Source organism: Diadema antillarum, unplaced genomic scaffold, assembly GCF_040938485.1.
Source record: "Diadema antillarum isolate AM-2024a unplaced genomic scaffold, OU_Dant_1.0 seq00002597_RagTag, whole genome shotgun sequence".
NCBI classification, from domain to species: domain Eukaryota; kingdom Metazoa; phylum Echinodermata; class Echinoidea; order Diadematoida; family Diadematidae; genus Diadema; species Diadema antillarum.
In genome coordinates, this window is record NW_027273197.1 from 1 (window position 1) to 27,500 (window position 27,500).

The following is a 27,500-nucleotide window of genomic DNA, read 5'->3' on the forward strand; positions in this document are numbered from 1 at the left end:
AAACGATAAACTAAGTCAGCAACAGCTGTTCAGGATCAGTTGTGAAATGAATACATGTCTTTGACTATTAACATGTAAATAAATATGGACAGGTTTCTTCCTGTGTTATGACCACTTTGTGTGTGTGGGGGGGGGGGGGATGTGTATCTGGTACACCACCATACGGTGCAGTTTTTAGTCCCCCATTATCTGTTGTGCAACACAGCAGGCACGTGACTGATCAAGAGACAGAAATAACTGAGGAACTGAATTCCACTGCACACAGCGTTTCATGGATAGCTTTTCACTTGTGACAATCACAACTATGAATTTGCATAGATTTGGGAATTGGTTTCAGAGACCGTTACTGTGATCGGAGACAATTTGGTACTCAGACAAATGAGAACAAGAGAGAGAGAGAGATAGAGAGAGAGAAGAAATATGGGGAATCAGATTAAACATGACAGAAGAGTCTCTTCCATGTATGTGATCCCTGCACCATGCAAACCTTGCCAAAAACTTTCAACACTTGTCTCCTCCTTCAACAAACACCAGACTGAAACATTATAAAAACATCAAGAGCCATAATCTAGTAGATTAGTCCCTGTTCAGTCATTTGATCTATTCTCCCTCACCATAATTTTATGATATCGATCTATTTTCTTTGCATCTATTGATTTCATCTCCTCTTTTGGCAACAAAGATTATTTTTTTTTTTTTTGTATTTTACATGGTTATAATTCTAGAACAAGGAAAATAAAATTGAAGTAAGATAGGAAGTATGAAGGTCCTTTGGAGACTAAAGCAGCATGGATTCCGGCTGTTCCAGATATCTCTTGAATTGCTGCAGCCACTGGGCCCCGACGGCTCCGTCCACTACTCGGTGGTCACACACCAGAGTGACCGTCACCAGGGAAGCTGCCCGATACCTGCAGGACATCAGGACAGAGATGAATGGTCATTTCAATCATCGTTATCATCATCATCATCATCACCATCATCATGATACATTTAACTTGTTTGGCAAAAGTGTGAACAAATAATGCAATATCTATAACACTGAGAAAATTCTTTCATCGGACTTAAACACAAAGTCTGTATCAGAAAGGAAATCTATAGAAAGAAAGTCAGAAATAAGAAAGGAGAACAAAAGAGTGAGGAAAGAAAAAAACTCCAATAAATGTCTTATATGATATTGTAAAACATTACCCTATGAATATCATACTTATTATACAACCGTCAGGTATTATGATGGCAATTTTTGTAAGTGGTAGAACTCATTTGTATTTCAATAACATCATGAATATTTTATACATCCATGCTAGAAACCATCCACTTAGATGACACGTGACAAAAAGATCATGCTTGGTTTTGGGTTCGGTATGCTGAAATGATATCGCCTCTCTCATCCCCCCCCCCCCCCCCCCCCCCCCCCCCCGATATACACAGGCATACATTTACTATGAACTGTTCATTAATCATCACAGGAGTCCTACAATTTTCCATACAAAAAGAAGCTCAAAACTACAATCTATCAATACCGCTTTGTAAAAGGCTGTCATGTACTGTCACAGCTGAATGGATATATTCAGTCTGAAGCGTAATCATGATATACTAGGCCAATTTAAAAGGGAGAAAAACAAAGACCCGATAGACTGCGCTTGAGTTATGACAGGATGCAAATGGCAATGTACAATTTTCAAACCTTCAGCGTATCAGAAATGAGCAATAATCATTTCTAAAATTTCTTCAATCTCTCTCTTTTTTAATGTTTTTATGTGTGTTTTTTTTAATGTTTCATACGCCCTTATGCCTCATTGCTGCGGAATGATTTTACACAATCTAAGAAATTCATGATGTTCTGATGTTCATGTGTCATGTGACGTACAAACCACCAGAGATGTTGCTCCTACGTGTGCTCATATGTAGCCATAAGGTATTATTCATTATTGTTTCATTTTTTTCTGTTGAAAAATCATGAGGTAGTGAAAAGAAAATACAAGATAACTAGATAATCAGATGGAATTGATATGAAAGAAAGAATGATGGCTAGCTTCTATACAAATAGATAGATACAGGGAATAATTTTCCAACTCAGATTTGATTAGCAATTTCAGCTGATGAACAATATCTAAATGTTATCCTGTACACTTCTATGGAAGAAAACTGCTACACAAAAGTTAGTTTGTGTAGCAGTGTTGTAAAAATGCATAGCAAATTGCAATGCGATACCAGGAAAATTATTCAATGAGATATATGTGACCGTGCACCTCAAAACGAACATACAGTCGCACACACTGATTTTGCGTGAGGACTGAAAATAAGTGAAATGGGTCAACCTAGCCGAACTTGACTTTTTCATATTTTCTGAAAGAGCTGGTCTTCATTTACATTATGCTAAAATTTGGTATCAGAAATGCTTAATTTCAGTTTAATCTGATAATCCCTTCATTGTTGTTACTCAGGTGGTTTACTTCCTTTATTTTTGTCCCATTCATCGCGCAGCCAGCACGGTTTGGTAAAGATTAAGCGCTTGAATAGACACTGTGCTTCAGAGCCTCTTTTCTCAGTTCACACTTTTCCTGAGTTTGTGCTTTCTTTCCAATATTTAGATAGGTTAGGAGAGTCCATAGATTTGAGTTATACATCATTTTAAAGCTTAAAGTCTGCTCTTTCAGAATATGGTCTTAACTAAAAATTCATGTCTGGCGACTTTTTGTTTGTTTTGAGGTGCAGGGTCACATATACTGCTGCTTTCAATTTTTTTCATCAGGCTTTATGTAATACTGCTGTCAGTTAATTTATAATGATTTTACATTTATGATTGTATGTCAATACACGGAAACCTTGTTTTAATAAGCTACTTGAGACCTCAAAAATTCCCCCTTACATTGGGTATAGTCTAATAGTCAAGTCAAATATGGACAGTTGGGTTATTACGTATAATTGATATGACGGCGAGCTGAATACCTAGTCAGAAATAGATAATATTGATTTTGATATTTATCAGGCCTTGTGCGATGTAGTTGACAGTGTATTCAACACGAAGGTGGATACAATTTTGTATTTCAACGCAGGAAAATCTTGTAATATATCGAGCTGCTCGGGGACCACAGAAATTTCCATGTTATACCAAGTATCTCATTATATCAGGGACAAAAACAACATAACATAAACAAAAGGAATGGCAAAATTACCTCAATGTATCAGGTATCTTGTTATATCAGAGGTAAAAACAGCAGATGATACAAGGAATGGGGTTTCCATAATTGCCTCTTAATATCAGCTACTGTAAAAGTGGATATTTTTGCGCGACTAATTTTTCGCGCTTAGCCGGGTAAAACGAGTTTCGGGTGTTTTTAATTCCGCGGACTCAAGACCTCAACTACTGGAACACATGGAAAGCAAAAATATTCGCATGCTTTTATTTTCACGCTAGTTTCTGGTTGCGCGAAACACGCAAAAATTTCAACACCGCGAGAATTTTTACTTTTACAGTATTTCGCTTTATGATATGCAGACTCATCATTAGGAGGTTCTACTCTTCCATGATTTTGATGAACTACACTAAAATTACAATGAATTCCTAAGAAAGCAGTTATCAATGAAAAACATCCATCATTCCAGAAATCAAGCCTCACCCTTCCTCAGCATCGTCATCTGGCACAAATCTCTCCTGCACCGCCCCAACCCCCAGGTGGCAGGCCTGTGGGGAGGGGATGATACCTGCCACACCCCTCACACCAAATTCGCTGAAGTTTGAAACACTGAATGTGCCACCCTACAGTGAGAGGAGAAAAACAAAACAAAACAAACCAAAGTCACAGAAAACTTTCATCAGTTGGGGAAAGAAGTAACACCAAGAAACTTCAAAAGAAGCTATCTATATTCATGACAAACAATAATCACATGAAACATAAGAATTTCATTATTTCTTCATTTTAATGTAATTCTATTCTTTGTTGAATTTTGCTCTGCAATTAAAGGTCATATTCAAATATTTGCATAAGTTAGCTTTTCTGTTCACAGTTAAGTGATTGCCATCACACACTTTACCCTTTTACCCACCACCATCTATTCACAAAATTACTGAACCGTGAATAGTTGCATTTGGTGTGTGTATCTGTGTGTTGCGTTTGGGGTGCATACATGCGTGTGCATGATGGAGATGTGGTGTGTGACGAAAGTGTTTGTTTCTCTGCATGGTACTTACACGGCCGTGATTTGGCAAAACAACGTAAGATCTGCATTTTGATACTTTCGAGATATTCGCGATTTTAGATTTTGAAGCCACAAAGTACTAGAATTGTTCCCATTTCTCTCCAGTCGAATAATTTTCCAAGATACTTTTTTTTAAATATGGCTTACATAATTCTTCTAGTATCAAGTTAAAATCTAAGTAAAAAAGAGATTTTTTGTTCAAAATATCAAAGACTTTTTGTAGATACGTTGTTTGCCAGATCACCTAAACTTCGGATCACGTGCGTGGTTAGGCAAAACAACGCAAGTTGTTCTGCGCACCACGGCAGTAGCATGGCAGAACAACGTATCTTACCTCGCACTGAGCAGTAGCAAGGCAGAACAACGTATGTGCAGCGTGCAGCCTCTCTGCGCATCATTCTGTGCAGGGAATGTGATTTAGCAAAACAACGTATTTGCGTTTTGGTGCTCGGCAGTAGCAAGGCAGAACAACGTATGTGCAGCGTGCATCCTCTCTGCGCATCATTCTGCGCAGGGAATGTGATTTGGCAAAACAACTTATCTGCGTTCTGGTACAGTAGCTGCGCTGCGGCTAAGACCGGGCGGGCAACTGCATGCTGCAGTTAGGTTGTTTTGCCATGTCACACAACGAAGATGCGTTATTCTGCCAGAAAAACCGGAAGCTCAAATGAGATTCTGGGACAGAAACTGTTTTGGCAGAACAACGTAAGTAAGTTATGTTGTTTTGCCAAATTATTTGGACTTATTTTGGGGGGGACATTGAAACCTGGCCTTTGACCCTTAACCTTTGACCTTTGACATTCTGGCTGGAAATTTCCTGGAGAATCTCCATTAGGTAATGCATGTATATATTAAGTTTGAAAACTAATAATGCAAGCATTTCATATACTAGTGTATGAGGGAAATAGTAAAATATTGAGGAGTTGACCTTGACCTTTGACCCCATGACTATTGACCTATGACCCCTAAATTCCCTAGATAATCTCTGCCAGTCAGTACATGCGTATGTACCAAGTTCCATGAAGATACATTGAACCATTTGTGAGAAAAGTGATATTACATTTTCACCTAACCTTTGACCTTTTGACCTTAGACCTTATGACATGAAACCCTCTGGAGAATCTTTATGCAGTAGTACATGTCTACACCAAGTTTCAAGAAAACACCTTAGGGCATTGCATAGATATTGGGGAAATAGCAACATTTTTAGCATTTGACCTCGACCTTTTGACCTTTGACCTCTTGCCAATGTCAATAAAATCTACTCAACTAATTGTCCCATCATTGGACCAAGTTTGGTGAAAGCTGCTTCATCCAGTTTTGAGTTATAACGTAAACAGATAAATTTCAGGATTTGACCTTGATCTTTGACCTTTGACCTCCGTCCGATTTCACTAAAAAATTAATCAAGTAATTGTCCCATCATACATCATCCTCCGACAAAGTTTGGTGAAATTTGCTCGATCCAGTCTTGAGTTATCACATAAACGGATATATTTTCACGATTTGACCTTGACCTTTGACCTTTGACCTTTGGCGGATTTCACCCAAAATCTAATCAACTAATTGCCCCATCATACTTTATATTTGGACCAAGTTTGGTAGAATTCAAGTCAATATTACTCAAGTTATCGCGTAAACGAAAGCGGACGGACGTACGGACGTACGGACGTACAGACGTACGTACGGACGTACGTACGGACGTACGGACGGACGGACGGACAACCCGAAAACATAATGCCTCCGGCACCACTTCGTGGCGGAGGCATAAAAATCGCTGAAATTTAAATGCATTTTTCTAAGAATTGATATCACTTTGAGAGCTGAAATTTTGACAAATGTTCAAAAATGGCTTAATTTATCTAAAAAGCCAAAAACCTGAAAAACCACAAATTTTCAGATACGTTGTTTTGCCAAATCACCGCCGTACATCATCCCGACATCATGCTTCTATGCACGCCTATTTTAGATAATGGTCTAAATTTTGTACCATGGTGTAAGTTTAAACGACCTTTGTGAGATCGGACCTATATGTCTATTTCTCTTTTTTTCCCCCTCTCTTTTTTGTTTTATGTGCTCTGTCTCTCTCTCTCTCTGTTTACCAGTATATCTCCACCCTGCTCTTTCTCTTTGTTTGTCTCATTCCATCTCCTCTGTGACTCTCTGTGATTGTTCCATCTGTTTTTACCTGTGTCTGTATATTTTCCTCTCTCCCTCTCCCTCTCTCTCTCTCTGCATCACTCCCCACTCTCTCTTGCTTGTTCTCTCCGTGATCTATCACTTGGTCTACTCCCACTTCGTCTAATAGCCATTTACACAGTCTCAACCCACATGGTCTAATCCCGTTTGGTCTACAACCAGTTCGTCGATTGACCATTTAGTCCAATTGCCACTTAGCCTCATTACCAGCTGGTCTACTTCTAGATGGGCTATACCCATTTCGTCGAATACCCACATGCTATTAGACAAAGTGGGAAAAATCCAAGGAGACAACACTGCAATTAGACCATCTGGTCATTAGACGAAACGATAATTAGCCAAATGGGCATTACACCAAGTAAGGATTACACCAAACGGGCATTAGACAAAACTGATAGTACTCAGACCAAATGAGTTTAGCCGTAGTGGTGTTAGAGGAACTGGGAAGTAGACCATCTGATAGTAGACCAAGTGGCAATAAACCATTCTCTCTCCTGCTCCGAGCCTGCACCTCTGGAAGGCAGTCAAGTCTCTCTCTCTCTCTCCCCCTCTGTCTCTCTACCACTCTCTCTGCCCCTCCCCCCTTTCATCCCCTTCTTTATTTCTCTCTCTCTCTCTCCTCCTCCCTCTCACCTCTAGAAGACAGTCAAGTGTCTCTCCTTGTCCATCACAAGCACATCACATCACTTATTCATGTTGAACAGTTTTCTGTCTCATCAGTGATTCAATACCGGGTCCTACAAGTAGCAGCAGCAGTGGCATCCCAGGGGAGATGGGGTGCGGGGGGAGGTGGGGTGCGGGGGAGGGGGGAATACATGTGTAGACAACGAAAGCTAATCACCCATGGCCCCATTATCTTCTTGCAGCCCTGCTAATTCGCTCACACCTTGATCTTGTAAATATTGAGTGAGTGGGGGTCACGCCGTGGCATTGAGCTCGCGGAAGAACGAGGATTCGCAATAAATGACAGAGGACTTGTTGGGTGCTTACAATGAGCAGTGAGCATTTTTTTTTTACGACGTGCACAGTCCCAGTAATTGAAACAGGGTCAAAGTACCGTAGAAAATGGAGTTTGAATGAGACAGAATATCTAGATGTATAATGCATGTCTTTGATTCCCTTCGCTTTCAACATCATGCATAGTACAACATAATATCGGTATACTGGCCTTTCTCTTTTATCTCATGTTCAATTCATTCTCCTGTTCTGTAGCATCCTTTAGCAACACTCCACATGCATTTATGATAGGTTTGATAAAATTGCCAATCATTGAACCCTCACCTTTTACATCAAGAGCAGTGAGAGTAATCTTGAGTGATGAAAATAATCTGAATTTTCACTTAAACTTCAGAACTTTTATTTCAACTCTTTCTTTTTTGTTTTCTGCCATATACCAAATTCAAAATACATTGGATGAATGGTGCATTTTTTTTTTTGCCAAGCACCATCAAACAGTTACAAAAAAAAGAGAAAGATTTTCTTTTTTATATTCATGATCAAAGAACACACAAACTGAACAACTATACCGGGTGTCCCCAAAAAAGCGGAACGGTGGATTTTCATTATCTTGCATTCTAAAAGTAATATATTTTTTGACATCATTAGAAAGAGCATCTTCCGCAGAAGACAATGATACCAAAATCTTTATATTTGGTTCAGTACTTTTTATTCTACGCCAATTTCTGTAAATGCAGTCATTTTCAAATTTCGTCGGATTTTTGCAACTTATGAGATAATAATTTGAGCGCCACACGCGATCCACACGGTGAATATTGTGTAAGCTCGGTGATCCGTGTCAACAAACGATACAGCTTTAACATTGGGCGCGGGCCAGGAAAAAACAGTGTGTGTGTGTGTGTGTGTGTGTGTGTGTGTCTGTATGTGTGTGCTGAACCAAATTTAATGATTTTGGTACCATTGTCTTCTGCGGAAAATGCTCTTTCTAATGACGTCAAAAAATATAAAACTTTTAGAACGCAAGGTACTGAAAATCCACAGTTCCGCTTTTTTGGGGACACCCGGTACATATACATGCCTCTCTTAAATGTTCTTAGAAAATGTTTAGTATTCACCCCCTCCCATCCCCCCCCCCCCCCCAACTCATTGCAAATATTGCGATGGTGAAAGTAGAGCCTACTCTATATTGAGGAAAGTCAATGATGCATGGTACAACATCTACTCAAAACTAAATGAATGAAAGTCGTGGCAGATGCGAGATAAAAATACACACAATTTTACATCAAATATGATTAGATAAGCTTCGGTGTGTTTAATGCGCGGAATTTATGAATCGTGCGAAAAGGAATGATATTGCCGTGTCGACGTCAGCGCTATCCAGTCTGTTGCCTCACTGTCTATGTTCCTGACCAACCAGAAAATTAAACGGTCATCAGATATTGCCAGAACTCTGCAGCACTACCTCGCGAATGCCCTCATTCCATTTCATAAATTGGAAGGGGAAAGAAGAGCACAATTACAATAACAGCTGCTTCAAAACTGTCTCCCCACCCCCCCCCCCTTTCGAAACAGAAAAAGAATGAAATGGCATTACTTTACTTTGAAATAAGCCTATCTGCTCCACGGACTTTTGCATATGAAATAACTAATGGATGTCGGTTCCAATTGCAATTCGCATCAATTACTCTAACAGGTCTCACGAGATGATGAAATGAGTGTTAAATGAACTACTGTAAATGTATTCCTTGTTACTTTATTAGCATAATCATTGTCACTTCATCATTATTATCATCATTATTACATTATCATCATCATCAGAGGATTATCATAATAAACATTCTTTACCACAGGCATTTTCACTATCACCATTAGTAGTACCATTTAAAGGCAAACAATACAAGGATTTGCCCTAACCCGATAAAGACGGACTGATTTTTCTACCACATACATTTTGCTACGACACTTGCCCGAGTATACTCGGGACTCGCCCTCAATAGGTTAACCCCATTAGGCTGGGCTTTTTTGGCTATGCTAAATCACCCATGTCATAATGTACAAGATTGTGTTTTATCACTTTTTTCTTTAAATTACCAGTTTTTAACTTTAATCAACTAATATGCAAATTAAGCCCAACATCTCTTTTTAGCCTCTTAAACACTAATTAAAAGCATTGAGAGTCTTTTTTTTTTTTTTTTTGGTTTGCATATCTGTTTTAACATGTCCAAGAACATCATTGTTCATCATAAAAACTTCCAAAAGTCTTTTAAATTCTAATGTATTTTATTGTTTATGGAATTTCTTACGTATTTCTTCTTTTTTACTTTAATTGTTCTTTCACTTTCTTTTCAATGGAAATTGTCATGGACCACTTTTTTTCCATAGGAAATGTACACAAAATTCCAACACTGTGCCCATTTAGATCGAAGGCACATTACAAATGATGTACTTATTATCATTATCATTGTTATAAAAATGGGTGTGGCTCCATAACGGTATGCATGGACATCACAAATTTGGTCTCAAAAGTTGCGCGAGACTTGAAAGAAAAACGTCAAGAAGCCTCGCAGCGAGGTCTTCATGCATTGCAGAATTGGGAGGGGGGAGGGGAATCTGCCCTTTTAGGGGTAAAATTCTACATTGTACTCACAATCCTCATGGTATTGATAGGTTCTGTGTTAAAAAACAATGTGTATTTTTGTTCTTTCAAATTGTCTTTACTGATTTCAACACATGAATAAATCATATTACCACAAATATGTAATCGTATTCGAAGTCAAACAAAAAATCATGGGGTAAAGAAGAAACAGACACATTTTGATACTTTGAAAGACAGTTGAAACATACATTTGTATTAAACAATCATTCAAAGTGAAATACATGTATGTCAGGAAAATATACATGTATATGAGTAATTCCTGTATGTTTACTCACTCACACACAAACACACACACACCATTCACATGTGCTTACACCCACACTTACACACGCACACAACAGGGGCGGATCCAGGAATTCTGTAAGGGGGGGGGGGGGGGGGGGTGTGCAAAGCGAGGGAGCGTAATGATTGAGCCCGAGGGAGCGGAGGGAGCAGGGGGGTGTGGGAGGGGAGTGTCTGCCTTCCTATGGTAGGGATATATTTTTTTTTTATTTATGTTGGTCATCGTGTGATTTTATGCATACTTTTGGTATTTCAAAAAAAAATTAAAGGGGGGGTTGTCCACCCGGATCTGCCACTGCACAAATGTACACATGTGGGAAGGAACGCAATATTCTAAGCTCTCTATACAGCTGAAAACTAATACCAAGACATAAATTTAGATAACTTTGCACTGTCAAAATTTTCTGGCTCCTATAGCACTCTGTAAATCCAGCAATGAGATTAAAAACATGCAACTATTTTGCTTTCAACATTCCCTTTCCCATGCATACTGTAAAACATGTTATATTCGCGGCATGAAATTTTCGCAAATTGGAGCCAATGGCCTTTTTCGCAAATTGCCACTAGCAATTTCGTGTGCATGTTAATTTGGCAAATCTTGGCTCTCACGAATTTCACGAAATTAAAATGCACATGAACATTCCTCGTTTTACCGTATGACTCTGCAATAGAGAGTGGAAATTGTGAAAACTATGCCGTTACATTCTTGTTGGTTCATTTGTTTGTCTGTTTGTTGTTTGTTTGGTTTGATGTGTTTTGTCTCATTAGTTTTGCTGGGGTTTGCTTTGGTCATGAAAACAGAAAGTTTTACTTAGAAGGATGAATTAAGAGAATACACAACATTTGTTTTTTACATAAAATGGGAATCAGTTTACTGGCCATACCTGAGGTTGAATTTTGCCGTCTTGGACCATGGCAGTCAGGTAATTCACTTCTTGTCGTATAGCCTCAAGACCCTGGAAGTGGAAAAAGACAGCAGAGAGTAACAAATGCCCAGTAACCTTCCACATCTAAGCTACCAAGATTTGGATGAAGCAATCAGGGAGGTCTTCCAACAACAGAGAAAGTCTACTCCCAGTCCTCCATTGACTGCCGTAGCAATCTTGACAACTTTCTTTTTTAAAGGGATGGTATAGTACTGGTGGAGATGAGGATTGGGCTTTTAACTTTTTGCGAGATACCAAGAAACCACTTCTGAAATAGTACAGAGCGTATCATTCATAGAGGAATTAAAAGTTTATTTGATTAAAATCGGTTTGGAAATGGCCGAGACATCCAAAAATAAGATAAAACAAAGTGATGGCAGCAAAAGGTGGGACTTATCAGGGTCGCTCTGTTTTGCGCATCTAGGCCATTTCAAAATCAATTTTCATCAAATATACGTTGAATTCCTCTTGAAATTACATGCTCTTATATATTTCATAAGAGATTTCTCATCATCTCACCAAAAATGTTAGAAACTTGAGTGAAGTTATAGGTCTCAACCAAAACTATACGATCCCTTTAACCCTTACTTTGCTTTGTGCACCTAATGGCAAGAACACAAGAGTGCTTTCTGCCCCAAAAGCATGGATATCTGGAAACTAACTGTCACTCAATGGAAATTACATAACATCGCTGGGGTGACAAAACCCTGTTTCTCAAATTTTGGCAAAAATCATTTTTTTGGGGGGATTAACTGCCAGATAATCAGTTTGAGTGATATCCTGTCCAAATCCTATTTGTCTCAACCCAAAAAATGAAGCCACCATATGGCATGTCAAAGGAAGGACGATCCCATTTGTTACAGTGCTTTGGCTGCCATGTTTTTTCGCTCATCTGAACATTTGATATTTTTGAGATATGAGGTTTTGTCACCCTCACAGCAATAATCTCCCTGCAACTGATTGACAAATTGCCCTGCATCGACGTAAATGGGCACTGAACTGATCAGTGTTTTAGTAGTAGCCATGATATAAAATCATGGGCATACATGTACATACTCGACCGGGACTCAAACCCACGACCTCCTGATCACTGGACAGACGTCATCTCCACTAGACCATCGAGCTTTCGCCCGACAGCAAGTGTAGGTTCTAATCCTTATAGCATGCAGCGGGTACTGCGTATTTATTCAAATTCATGAAATTCTTCCGTCGAGATGCTTTCATTGCAACTGATTGACAAATTGCCCTGCATTGACGTAAATAGGCACTGAATTGATCAGTTGATTGATTGATTGATTGATTAAGGATTAGAACCTACACTTGTTGTCGGGCGAAAGCTCGGTGGTCTAGTGGAGATGACGCCTGTCCGGTGATCAGGAGGTCGTGGGTTCGAGTCCCGCTCGAGTATGTACGTCCATGATTTTTTATCATGGCTACTACTAAAACACTGATCAATTCAGAGCCTATTTACGTCGATGCACAGCAATTTGTCAATCAGTTGCAATGAAAGCATCTCGACGGAAGAATTTCATGAATTTGAATAATAATCTCCCTGATCCCTATCGTGTCACCTTGGTCTTCCAGTGGGGCTGAGACACATTGCTACACTGGTTCCATGACATTTGCTCCTGCTACAATATTGCTCCCATGAAATTTCTGCATGCTATCAAAGCCAATCATAAATTCAGCCCACAAACATAACCTTAACCCTAATCCTAGTCCTCACATCAAACTAAACCTAAAGCCCTATCGGAACACTAACCCTAACCACAAGTCCTTGAAGAAAATGAGACAAGAGCAATTATCGCAGGAGCAAATGTTGTGTAACCAGCTACACCACAATGTGTTGCTCAGTGTATTCAACACTACAACTACAATAGGTTAAGTTTGGATGGATTACATGCTGATTAACCCTAAAAAGACTGGGGGGGGGGGGGCTAAAAGGCCCCCCCCCCTCGACATTTCGCGTGATTACTCTGCAACACGCAATGCTCTCGCCGCGATGCTCTATGACTTTTTTCTTTCGAGTTTCCCACACATTTTGACACCAAATTTGTGACGCCCAGGGGTATGGTTCTGAATTTACATAACTTTTTGTACATGCACGTGAGGCCGAAAATGGCTAAAAAATGTGATTTTGTGTACAAAGTCAATGCAAATTGAGTTTTTTCACATGGTTCATATAAATATGCTTACTTTTACTCTGAATGGCTAAAATTAATTTGTTTTAGGGGTATCATGCTTAAAAAAGTGTCTGCCACAAATTTTGTTAAAAAAAACAACAAAAACAAAAGGTCGAAAAAACAAAGAAATACATACAATGTAAGAAATTCATGAAACAATACAATAAATAAGAAATTAATTTTGATACCGAATTTTTTTTCAAGTACATTTGCTAAGAATGCCACAAAGAATAATTACAAACTGTACACCAAAAATGAGCACTTTTGGAGCTTTATTTATTGATTTAGATCAAAGAGTCTAATTTCTCGCATTAATTAGCATAATTAATCAAAATAAGATTAAAAAAGGCTATTTTAGAAAATTTGAATATACCATCTTGTAGATTACATCGCACACTACCTTTGTACAAATTTCCGCGGTGATCGCGCAATCCACGGCCGAGATCTTAAGGGGGGGCCCTTTAGGCCCCCCCCCCCCCCCCCCCCCCAGTCTTTCGAGCTACCAAAATAGCCCAGTCTTTTTAGGGTTAAAAGGCTTGCAAAGTTAATGGCTATCATAAGTATCTTTACGCATCAAACATCTAAGGGCATGGCATGTAGTGGCTGTGGTCCAGAGGTCTGGCTCTAGACCCCAAAAGGTGTGGGAGTAAACCCACTCCACAGACTGTGGGCCCCAAACCTAAATATACTTGTACTTTGAGACCTCGGCAATTAAAATGCTTCAAACTATATGTGACCCGCTACAACAAAAGGGTCCTAAAGTCGCGCACGGTCGAAGCCGTGAAAATCGAGTTTGAAGTCAGAGCATCAAAATTGGTCAAAACTTACGATTTTCTGACGTTGACATATTATTGTAGTCTGACATATTTTCTATCATCTATCGAAATTTTGAAGCAAAATGGTGAAAGGAAAGACCAAAAAATAGCGTTTTTCTGGGCCATGTTTTTTGGCGTTTCAACGAAGCAGAAACTGGTTCCAAAATTTGGATTGAGCGCCACAGATAGGCTCCGCCCCTAACAACGACCAGAGTGATCTCATTGGTCAGTTTGCTGCTTGCCGCTAACCGAAGCGTGAAGCTCACACACTGCCCAGTCGACTGGTGCGTGTAGGCGGGGTGCGCTATGCCCAGCCGCTTCTCCTGGCATCCTGGTCACTGATTGGTCGGTGAGGAGACCGCCGACACTGTGCTTGAATGAGCATTTCGGGAGTTGCTAGGGCTTGCCTTCTATTGTCCGGAGGTGAAAACTGACTTGTGTGTCCCTTGATCGCGATTGCGTCGCAAGGAAAACTTTTAGGGTGCTTTTCTCGAAACAGTGATTTCCCAGACGTCTCGACATGCTCTCTTTTAAACATCGATATCTCCGCAGCCGATTATTTTTATAAGATGTGTTATATATCAGCTTAAAGCAGAAAGATTAGGAAATTAAGCCATGCAATTTTCAAATAATTGACCTCGCCCGACTTTAGGATCATTTTGTTGTAGCGGGTCACATATGCTCATTTGGGCATATTTTGAGGTTACAATTTGGGGTTTCTGTGTTACAAAACTGATATCAGAATTATTAATCACAGTGACAGTAGCTATGATTAGCAGACTTAACAAAAAAAAAAAAAAAAAAATCCCAAGTTTTTAAGTTTGAGTTTCGTGCTACACAAGTTTCGAATAGCGAAACTACACAAGGGTCTGAGCTGAATTTAAGTATCAAATCTAATACCTCAAAAATTTTGAGCATGTTGTTTGTAGATATGAGAGGGATAAATTCCTCACCTTTGTGTTTGCCGCATTAACTACTGGAGTCACTGTACCAAAGTCTGAGGTGACTGCAATATTGACGTCGACATTGTGGTATCTGTCAATACACAAGAAAGCATTGAGGAAAAAGAAGATCATGTTACATAATCATAGTAGAAAGAGAACTGATGAACTAAATTACATGTATCATATCATTCCTGTCTGTGTCTATACAATGCAAGGCTGCCCATCTACTGAATGTGTGTTGATGTTTACATTTACAGACTTTGATCTGTCAGCACGTACATTCTACATACATGCTTTTTCATCTCTAATTTCAATATTACATGAATTGTAAGGTTAACTTTTTTTTCCTTTTATCACACAACATAATTCCACAATTTTTTCATTGAAATCTCAAGTTATTTACTTAATTATAATTATCATTATTACTGCTTTTACTATTGTTATTAATATTCTTAACATTATCATCATTATTATTATCGGTTCACCTCATTAACCTGCCTGGGCTGAAACAAAATTATTTCGAATAGCAAATATTTGTTGTTAAAGAAAAACAACCCCAAAGTAAACAAATGCTTAAATCAACAAATGTATCAGATGGCACTTTTTTAATAATTTCACATGGATTTTTATTTCTTTTATATAGTGACAACATCAAAACATCAAAAATTTTGAGGGAAAATTTGTAGTTCTTAATATTTCATATCATTTTTTTTTTCTTACATTGAACATGCAGCCAGTAAAATGCAATTCACAGCTCTCAACCAATGAGATTGCGGAATTTTTTCAAGCGGTTCTTTAACTCTTTATGTGCTACATTCACACGCCTGACTACGTCGACCGCGTGCTAAGTTTGCATATTCTGCTCAAATGCACGAACCAGCCCAAACTGATCTACAAATCACCAAATGCAACAATATAATGAAAGCGTTGGTTTTTTTTTTTTTTTGTGATTCTATTCCTGTCCCATGTAGCTTGCATTTTATGTGGTGATTGACTATCAAGCGGTGTTCCCTACTGGATTTGCTAGTAAATTGTAAATTTCTGCAGGGAGGTGACTGGTTTTTGTCACTGTTTTTGTGTGCAAAGGTCATGCCTGGACAATAATGTAGTTACTGGTCATTTGAAAGAAAAACAATCATAGATTTGTCATACCATTTTAATATACATCACAGCAAAGCTTGGCATTTTTCTACTACTTTGCTCATTACATGTCCAGGGTAACAAAAATCTATAAAAGCTACATAGATTTGAAAAACAGAATGTTTTCCCCAAAGTATGACTACTTTGCTGTCTCAGAATAATGTGGCACACTAATGTGGCACATTCATTTTAAGAGTTAATTAAGACTTACTGTCTGATCTTGTCACCAAACCACGCTGAGTTTGCATCTGGTATCTTCATACAGGCGAGGGAGGCAGCTTTAATGATGAATTCATTGAGGGTGATTTGATTATCCTCACCCACCATTTCATTTAGATTCCCTTGTAACCTAATACAGAAAGGAGACAATGGTAAGAGTCAGTTCTGTCAAATCAAATCAAATCAATCAAAAGAACACTAATTGCAACTTTCAACTACGATAGTACTTTTTTCATGGACAAAGATAGTTGTGTGGTGTTTTTTTTTTTAACAAAACAAAACAAAAAAAAGACTAAAATGTCTGTGGGCGTCAATGGGAGACTTGTGGGTCCATGACATCATCAACTGCTCAAATTTGTATCTGTGGTTGTCACTATAGGGCTTTTTACACTTGTAAATTTTTGCTTAGTCCCGTACCAACGGTGGGGCTAAGGGGGGGGGGGGGGGCCCTTAGCCCCACCGTTGGTACGGGACTATCCTTAGCCCACTTTCTGTTTACACTCGTTTTTGCCAAAGTGGGCTAGCCCCACCGATAGTCCGGTACTATCTGGCCCTGCAAAATAGCAGGGTTAGCACCGCAATTGCAGTGCCAAGCAAGGGAGTGTAAACAGAACGAAAAAATAATCCGGGGCTAAGCAACGGAGACGAAGTCCGACCCCCACCGACCAATCAGAAACGAGGTATGTGTAATCAAGTGCTGCCGGTGCGTGCGTGTACGTGTACAGTGCACAGCGTAATCATGAATAGTCATGTGGTTTGGAAAGTCCAGGGCTAAGAAATACGAGTGTAAAAAGGTCAGTTTTCTCCTTAGCCCCGGACAAGAGATAGTACGGGACTAATTGGCCAGTGTAAAAAGCTGAAAAAATTGGTACGGGACTAACGATAGTCCTGGGTCAGAGAAAGTCCAGGGTTAAGAAACACAAGTGTAAAAAGGGCTTACAGCATCTTGACTGACAAGCTCAATTAGGCCAAAGGAAGTTGGTGGCCAAACTATAGTCAAAACATTTTAGGAAACATATAACACTAAGAATAAACATACCCCAGTCAGAAAGTAATATGACCACCTTGTTGTACTTGTCAACCCATGAGCCGAGGTCTTTGTTATGGCTTATATGTCAATCATTCAACTGTATTTGGGGGCTGATCAAATGCATATTATGGGCTGAAGGAGTTGGATACAGAGGCCCCAATGAAATACAAAGCATACACCACGAGATTGCTCTGCAGTAGTTACTCTTCCGATTTAAGTGCAACGCTTGATTATAAAATGAAGAATGCTACAGTTACTAATATCAATGAGTCATGGAAATGTGTGGAACTCCAAACTTCAATTACTTATTCATCTTCGATCTGATTTTGCTGAAACCTCTATCACTCCCTTCTATCAAGTTAACTTTATTCATAAAAGTTAACTTGAATATGGAGTGGAGTTGTACTTTCCGACCACAGGATTTTTGGTAATCCTGCTGCTTACGCATTATAGATTTCTGTCACGCCATAAAGTACTGTATGTCACAATAACAAATACATTGCAACATGATCCTTTTTTTTTCTTTCCAGATCTTTAAACATTCTTGATGAATGCAATATACCTGAAATGATCTGCATACACTCGGCATAAAAATGCGCTTTCAAAATACCGTATGGTTATTCCTACAACGTATACTGGCGCACATCAGACTGTTCAGCAGATTCTTTGGGGACTTCTTACCTAAGCACGGCGGCGACATCAATGTCTGCCATGAGATAGTAATGTGGGATGGTCTGCTTGGAGTAGATGGCAGCGTTGGCTTGCTCCTGGAGACAGAATGTGAGAAAGTTGACTATCTGATGATGATAGAGGGCGCTGTTTAACAACGTTTCCAGAGAGTGAAAGATTGAAACTGTGTAGTCCTACACGCTACCTGAACTTTTGATTTGTGTGCATACAAAGGTATGAACACGTTTTGGTCGAAAATTGAGTAAACGCTGTATGCTTGAAAACAGTAAAAATCTGTGAGAAACAGAACTTACCACATTACTAGCCAGTAGTGTGAGAACAAGTCATTCACTAAGCATGGTGACTTTGTCTATAGACCTCTCTATAGTGACAGCACAATTCTAAAACTGGTATGCTGGAGAGTTTTGGTATTGTGGAACAAGACATTTTTGTGTGCATGAAACTTTCACAAAATAAATTTTACGAGGAGCTACAATTCATGATAGTGAAATGCACAATAGAATCCCGTACAAGTCGAATACTCAAATATTTTTCATAGAAGGCAATTTGCAGGAGTTTCATGCTGCGAAAAAGGCTGCCTGGCTCAATAAAAAACTATTGCAAACCTACTACACGGCAGGTACCATGCAGGGGTTGGGGAACATTTTTTAAACTGGAAAGGCTGCGACCACCGAGTGGGGCAGGGATGAAGGGTACCCCCCTCCCCCCTCCCCCCTCCCCCCCCCCAAAAAAAAAACAACAACAACACACAACAAACAAACAAACAAAACCCCAAACTACTATACCTGCAGGTAACATGCAGGGGTTGTGGAACTTTTCTCTTCTTTTTTTTTTAAGTGGAGGGGCTGCGGGCAAGGAGTGGGGCAAGGAGCGGGGCAAGGATCAAGGGCACGCTCAAAACAGGAAGTTACTAACGACAACACCTTCAGAAAAAAAAAAAAAGGTGTTAAGATTGTCCTGATTATCTCTTTTGAAGACCAAAATAGGGGGGCTGCAGCTTCTCACCTCTCACCCCCCCCCCTCCTTAGTTTAGTGTCCCCTGCCATGGGAGCAGCATGGTCACAACTGATCAGTTTGGGGCATTATCACATGTTGTCATGGCAACTGTAACCACCTATCCTAGCTCCAAAATACTTGAAAAATCTCTTCATGAAATGCCGTCCTAATACACCTTGTTGAAAATTTTATGGGTTGTTATAACCATGATGGTATTCACTGGGTCAGTATCATTATTATAATCTGGGAAAGGAGAAAAGGCATGCACATTACAGCAGCTTCTTTACCATTCTAAGGGCATCAACTGGTATGTCGGTGAAAGCAGCAGCCACTGGTGCGCCAGGCATCGCCACGGCAACACCTGGTACGTAAGCCTCGATGTCAGCCTTCACAATTCGACCACCAGGGCCTGTTCCTTGGACGAGCTGCTCAGGACAGGGAGGATTCAAACATAAAAACTTAAGTATACATTTCTTTGGTGAAGTCTATGCTGTAAACCCTTTTTTTTTTTCTCTCTCTCTTATTTGCACTATTTTCTTTCCACATTTGAACACTGTATCAATCAATTTTAAGCGCTTGGAAACACAGTATGAGGCATTCATCAGTGTATGATAGCTTTATCATAAGCTCAAAATCTCTTTTTGGGGGGCCCTACTTGACACTCTGCACATCTGAACACTGTATTAATTAATAAACTGCTTAGAAACAAAGTATGAGGCAGTTTATCCAGGGCTCGACACTAACAGTGGCCTGGTGGCCCGGGGCCACCAAAAATGAAAGTCGGGCCACCAAATTTTTAAAAAGGGCAAATTTGGTGGCTTGCCTCGGGCCACCAACATTTTTTTTTAATTATGTTAATAAATTTGTAACTTTTTGCGCCGGAAATGCATAAATGCATGCAGTGAGTTAATGGTTTTTAATGTTTTTTTCGGGCCACCAAATTTTTTTCTCGGGCCACCAAAAATTTGAAATTGATGATTTTGGTGGCCCCATTGGGCCACCCCAAAAAAAAAGTTAGTGTGGAGCCCTGGTTTATCAATGTATACAATAACTTTACCATTATCATTCGAACATTGTTTGTTTTGAGCTTTGCAGCAAGATCAGCATTTTGCTTGCATTCTGCTAAATCCTGATGCATACAGAAATGGATTGATGAGTATCATCCTTTTGGTGAACTTGCCTTGATGTCGAGCAAAGAGAGACTACCGGTAAACATATTTATCACATTGTTGCTGATAGTACACGCTTTACATCTTCATGAGCAAAATCAGCACAAAATGTATCAAGTTTCAACAAAGGAGCTCTACTGAATGTGCTCATGGCTAAATAGTGATTCAAGAAACACACCCATCTACAGGCAGCTACGGGTAACAATTTTCAAGCTACGGATGAAGTAGGTATCGCCTTGGTGCATCAAGTCTGAACCCATTGAGGACGGACTAATTTTGCTATAACACTCATTTCCCATAGACACCTGTCTGAGTATTCTTTCGTCTCCAACAGGTTGATACTATTTACATTCTTTGAGTTAGGCAGATGCTCACTACTGATTGGATTACTATGATCATGTGATTAGTGGTTTATTTGTCATGTTCTCCCATCGAGAACATTTTCACATACATACTAGAGAAGCAATACTATACACAATGAAATAATATCTTAAGCAAAATCATAGCAATAACCTTTTCATATTACATTCTATGGGTGTGCACAACTTAACCCATTGAGGACGAGTCCCGAGTATTACTCGGGCAGGGGTCTACGGGAAATGCGTTTTGTAGCAAAATCAGCCCGTCCTCAATGGGTTAAAGCATAATGCTTGCTACCGGCTTCATAGTAATTGCATGAAAATGGCTAGATGACATGCTCATTGATAAACATGGCACAGTGAGGGTTAATACTTACACCAAGCTCAACGCCCCTCTCTGCTGCCATCTTCCTCGCCAGAGGGCTCGCAAAGACTCTCCCCTGGGGTCCCGAGGCTGGGGGGACCACCCCTACCCTCGGGGGCTGTGGCGGGGGAGGGGGTGAGGTTGGAGCTGGGGCCGCTGGGGGTGGGGTGGGAGCAGCGGGGGCCGGGGGTGGCGTGGGCCTGGGAGGAGGTGGGGCTGGGGCTGCTTGAGAGGCCTAGGAGAGAATGTAAAGGTTGTAAGGTCATAGGGCAGGACAGGGCATACATTTCAATATTCTCAACAAGATAATAAGAGATTAAATAAACTGAGTGTATCTTCATTTGCTTGCTTGTCTAAGACAAGTATGAATGAATTGCTGTAATTGTAACAGTTACTGGAACTGGTGGAAATTGAAGGCTTGTTTTAATCAGATCACTTTAATGTTTTTCCTTGTGAATGTAGTTTTTATCAAATTATTCTATTTTAATCTTGTACATTATTGGAATAATTGAGAGGATAAAACAAACTATTTTGGGGTAACAGTATTGTTGAGAGTTGGAACTGCATCAGTTTGAAATAAAGGATACTTACTGCAGCTTGACACAAAATGAATTTCACACAGTAACTCTTCTGCAACAGATTAAACCATTTAAAGATCACCTATCAGTGACAGTTTGAGTTAAATATGGCACATCAAATATCAATTTATCATCTGGGTGGCAAAGAACTGTCTTCCATGTGACATCAACATACATGTACATCTAAGATGACTACAACTGTACTCCAAAGCATGACATAGCTAGAATTTTTCATTACTTCAGAAACGAAAGAATTCAAGGAGCAAGTCTCCTTGCCATTGTGGGAAAACAGCGTCTCAACCAAGTCAATGTTGAGTTTTTCATATTTTCTGAAAGAGTTTTCCTTCATCTACATTACTCTTTAGTTTGGGATCATAACATGAATGGAAAAGTGTGTTTTCAGCAGTTTTTCTACAACCCTTTTTTTTTGGGGGGGGGGTGAGTAGAATGATAAGGTATGTCTTAGAGACCCCCTTTTCACTTCTTAAAATCCGTTGCACACTCTTTACTTTCAAGTCTAACAACTTTTGAATGGATAATGCTACTGCTTTGAAAGTTAGTATTATTCATGGACAGAATGTGTTAATAAAGTGTGCCAAATTTCAGCTTAATCTGATAATCCCTTCATTGTTGTTGCTCCTGTGGTTTACATCCTGTAGTTTTGTCCCTTTCATTACACAGCTAGCACGGCTTGGTAAAGATTAAGCACTTGAATGGACCCTGTACTTCAGAGCCTCGTTTTCTCAGTTCACACTTTTCCAGAGTGTGTACTTTCTTTCCTGTATTCAGCTAGGTTAGGGGAGTCCATTTGAGTTGAGTTATACATCATTTTAAAGCTTAGAGTCTGCTCTTTCAGAATCTGCCCCTTGACTAAAAATCCATGTCTGGCGACTTTTTGCTGGTTTTGTGATGCAGGGTCACATATGCAATTGTATGTTAGATGAAATCTCTCTCATACCAGTACACACCACAAAGGACTATCCCACAGGACCAGTCTGGGTCACATGTCCATAGGTTGTTGTCCACAGTTGTCCTGGAGAAAGAAACTATGTATATGTATGGTGTTGTGGTGGAGGAACTTACCGTCTCTTGATGCACCGGGCTGGGTGGAGACGGAGGGTCCTCTATCACTCCAAGATCCTCAAAATCTTTGAACGCCGCCACATCCGATTCTTCCTCGGCCATGATACAAAGCAGCTAAAAAGCACAAACACACACATCTTTACAATAATAATAGTAATCGGCATCACATAATCAATCTGTCGTCTCTAGGGTGACAAGACCTAGTATCTTGAAAATCATTAATTTTCAGGAGAGCAAAAGAACTTGTATATTTTTGCAACATAACATCATTGTTGATGTCAGATAATGCAGAAACATTGTTTTGGATGACATTAAAGATTGCAATGTTTTGATACTCAAATTAGTATGTTTCATATCAAAAACTAAGATATAGGAAGTTTTTTAGTAAATGCCTATTGAGATATGAGGTCTTGTCAACCATGAGATGATATTTAGTTTTTTGTTTGTTTTTTCCCCAAGGTTTGATGACAAGCAAAAACAAAATATGAGAGTTAAACTGGTCAGTTTGCATAACAGAGTGCTTCGATACAGTAAAGAGAACGTTAACACAAAACACAAATGGAGCACAGCCCTTTGTTACATTATATAACTTTCAGGGCACCGTTTCAAATCGTCAGTCCTGATCCTATGACAAGTTGTCAGTCTCTGAAAATTTCAGTAAAATTCTTGGTTGTGATAGGGTGAGAAGCTCTGGTCACTGACTGTTTCATAATATGGTGATTGTCAGAGACTGAGAACTTGTCAGGGCTAGCAACTTTCATGAAACGGTGCCTAGGTGATCATTTGTTAAATTTAATATACATGCTCAGCTCAGTTATGATTGAGCTTGAGAAACTACAAACCTTTAGATGACTGTACAAGAGAAATGGGAAAACACAATGAAGTACCAAACACTCAGTTTACAAATCCTTATTAGAGGAAAAGAAACACAGACTTATGGGAAGCATCTGCCTTCTGGTTGGAAAAAAATAGTCTTGATTACCCTTCCGACGGGAACATCCTTGGCACCCTCGTCCACAAAGATCTTGGCCAGATACCCCTCTTCCGATGCCTCAAATCCCATCGTTGCTTTGTCCGTCTCAATCTCACATAGCAAGTCACCGTCTTGTATCTTGTCTCCAACCTTTGAATTGTATCAAGGAAAGTCAGGAAAGATTTGGTTCACCTGTGGTGCTGTCTACGGCATTTTCTATCTTTGGGGTGAAATGCCAATTCATGTTTACATTGATGTTGTTACTTTCTTTTTCTGCAAGGCACAATATGGACAGTTGATACCATTTGCTGACTATTGCTAGTCACCTGGGGTGGACCATGAATCTTTGACCAAGTCAGGCGTGTCAATGTGGTGCATAAAGAGTTACATGATATTTGATTTGTACACTTACAATATTGTCATAATTTATTGTTTGCAAATCCCGATACTTGAAATGCAGTAAAAATTGCAGTCACATGAAAATTGAGGGTACAGAGTGATTTTTTTTTTAAATTCCACCTACTGGCTCTGCAAACTTTTGTCCAATTACTTCTTTCAATGGAAGAACATCTTACAATGTACATGATTAGTGCATGTACCTTAAGAGAACATTGTACAGTACATTATGTATTATTATCTTGATGTGTTTCATAACATTATGTTGATTGTACATGGAGTTGGTTCACTTGGTGACCGATAGAAAAAAAAAATCTCGTATGGAATTTCCATGGCACAGACTTTATGAAGAGAGTGCAAATGGTATCTCCCCAGCAAAGTAAAGAATTCTTGGAGGAAGGTAGATCAATAATTTACCTGTTTTTCCCATCTGACAACACTTCCCACTTCCATGGTTGGTGAGAGAGCTGGGAGAGTGATTTTGAAATGGGCTGGCAGATCTGTAAAATATGAAAACACCACAAGTTTTCATACACTGTAAGCGGACACTTTTCATGGTGTTAACATTTTCAGCACTGTTTGTGTCATAAAGGACAGGTGAATAAATGACCTATAAAAATGCTGTCATTTGTGACATTCACAAACACACATGGTTAAAAAAAATAACTGGCTAGATTTTAATTCTGACTCAAGACTGCACTGCAGTTTCCATTTTCAATATTATTTGTCAGTTGAAATTCAAATCTCATACTTACACATTTGTACTTTCTAAAGAATTCATATTTTTTTTAAAATGTACCTCAACTTCATTCAAAATTATAAAAGTAAATTACAAATGGTGTTGCATTATGTTCAGCTACAATCATGATCATTCTTAACATAAAACATGTGCAGAACAAATCATTCCCAGAGTTGTGAAAACAACGATAATCACTGAAAATTTAAACTGCTAACACCTGTTGACCTAAAATGACACACTACAATGTACCTTCTGATGAGAACAATCTGCAAGGGTTTCTCAGCTGGTACAGAAGCCGAGGCTTGCTCAGAGTTGAGCTGTGGAGACATCTGCAGGATGGACAAAATAACAATGAATACACCATTAAGGTAAATGTGCACATATTGAACTTATATATGTACAGCCAAGGATACATGTAGCTATACAAAACCCGCTAACATTCATACATCTTAAGTTTATAGGGAGGTAGAGTATGATAACATATAAGATATATACAGCTGTAAGTATAGTATAAGAATGTCAGGGCTTGTACTTGTGTGTCACATCATATTCATCCCAATGGACCATAATGCCTAAACCAAGAAGTTTATAAATCTTCTCAACAAGAAATTTGAGTTTTCAGAAAATCACCTTCAGAATCAGGTAGTAAAAATTTGACAGGTCTGCATGCAATGGGTGGAGATTCATCACTATAGACATCGAGGTCAAATATGTCACAAGTCATTACTGGCAGGAAGAGCACGGTGAAAATTTGATTTGCAATACATTTACAAATTCTCCCGTGGAGCTGACCTTAATATTGTGCGTACATCCCTTTTAAATCAACAATGCAAAGTAGAATGTAGATAATGATTCAAATGACTGTTTTGCATTCAATAAAGACTCCATCATTATTCCGATAACTGAAAAATGTCAATGTTCTTGGTTATAACAGCTAACAGGATGTCTTTTTTAATTTTCTCGAAATTCTCTGTAGGCCTACCACAAATCACAATCACAATGTCAGTTAAAGCCAAGGACTTGCTGGGTCTTTTTTAGGAACTCCACTAGCTAACCAGGACTCAGTGCAGGAGCCAGGAGGGAGGGCAGGGGTGGGGTGGAGCAACCAATAACCAGGAACACACAGACATGACAGATGAAGATAAGACATTAATGTAGGAATTATCTGGACTGGATGCCACACTGTTAGTGTAAGTGTAACATAGATAGTTAGATACACATACATCTCTACATGTATACACTGATGCATGATGTGGATCTATCAAAAGAAACTTGTGTAAATTACAGCGACAAGGGCAAGGCTGTGTGACTGAGTGTGAGTTTGCGTTACAAACTTTACTTGAGCTGGATGAACAAGAAATTGGAGAATTATTGTAGACCCTAGCCTAGCTAGCCAGCCTAGACCTAGTTAAAATTTAGAAAGCACTGTAAAAATAAATTCAGAGACTCCAACTCTCCCGTTTTCGACGGGAGATCTCCCGCTGAACATGCTGAAAGCCCAGTTTTACAAAATCTCCCGTTCTCCCACTTGAGATTTGATTTCTCCCGCCCTGGGCAAAGTGGCTCTGTGTCTTCCGGTGGAAAGGATTTCTTACTTATTGCTATCGTATGTTGAAAAAATGAGCCTTAGATAGCAGCAGAGAACATCTAGAACCCTATAGCAATAGGAACTTTGCGCTTCGCACACATCAACTTGGAGTCTCCCGTTTGCTAGGGGTTTCGGGCGGGAGAATCTCCAGATCAGAGGGCGATTGGGGTTGGAGTCTCTGTAAATTTAGGTGTAACTTAAATCATGAGAACTACAGACTACACGCATATGATGATAATTCATGAGATGTATAAGTTTGAAGAATAATTCCTCTCATGCTTACGTAAGGTCTTGTCTCTGGCCGTATCATATTTCTCAACGGTGCATTGATCACGTTCAGTAAACGTGACAGATCAACAAGTCTTACAAAACACACTACATTATTTGCTATGTATGGGACAATGATAACTTGCACCGACTGAGGTTTAGTGCCTTTGATCCACATGCAATTTCAGACGACATGACACCAACCTTTCAGCTTGATTTATGAGCCTCAAAGTCCTGTATGAACATGTTCCAACATTCCAGGCTTTCGTCGAGCTCGAGAAAGATCGAGCTCGAAGGAGACATCGAAATATGGAAGAACTTCTCTGCATTCTCGCCGGTGTTACCCTACCCGGGTTAACCTGGATGAAAAGATCCTCGATCGGATCGTGCCGGATGACCTTTACCCTCTATCGTGGGATGTCGTTCGTGTTTGGTGTCTGGGCTCTCTCTCTCTTCCGTCTCAAAGCATTATGACTATGCGGCAAGCATATACATAGACTATGACTTCTTATATTTCTTCTTCGTTCTCTCTGTCTTTCTTTTTTTTTTGTTCTTGATTGGTGTAGGTTTGGAGTGAAATAGAGCAATATAAACAGTCATCACAACGACTATTTAGTCAGATGGATTTTGATTGGCTTGATTGAACGTCGGTATGGGATACGAAAAAGGAGTAACATGATCACCGTCCCCACTCCTCCCTCTCCCTCTCCCTCCCTATGTCAACATCTAACCATCTTCTGAGCTTTT

The 27,500-nt window shown here is 39.5% G+C and overlaps 1 protein-coding gene across 1 annotated transcript; it reads right to left on the reverse strand.

The window, feature by feature from the left end:
* Nucleotides 1-142: 142 nt before the first annotated feature.
* LOC139714983 (dihydrolipoyllysine-residue acetyltransferase component of pyruvate dehydrogenase complex-like) lies at nucleotides 143-27,106 on the reverse strand. Its single transcript, XM_071626626.1, has 14 exons — nucleotides 26,958-27,106; nucleotides 25,148-25,227; nucleotides 24,577-24,659; nucleotides 23,773-23,913; nucleotides 22,804-22,904; nucleotides 21,531-21,546; nucleotides 21,143-21,364; nucleotides 19,525-19,662; nucleotides 18,233-18,318; nucleotides 16,514-16,651; nucleotides 15,172-15,253; nucleotides 11,179-11,250; nucleotides 3,621-3,760; nucleotides 143-908 (listed from the first exon to the last, which is right to left on the reverse strand). The coding sequence occupies exons 1-14, from the start codon at nucleotides 27,080-27,082 to the stop codon at nucleotides 779-781; spliced, it is 1,554 nt and encodes a 517-aa protein (XP_071482727.1). The 5' UTR covers nucleotides 27,083-27,106; the 3' UTR covers nucleotides 143-778.
* Nucleotides 27,107-27,500: the final 394 nt, after the last annotated feature.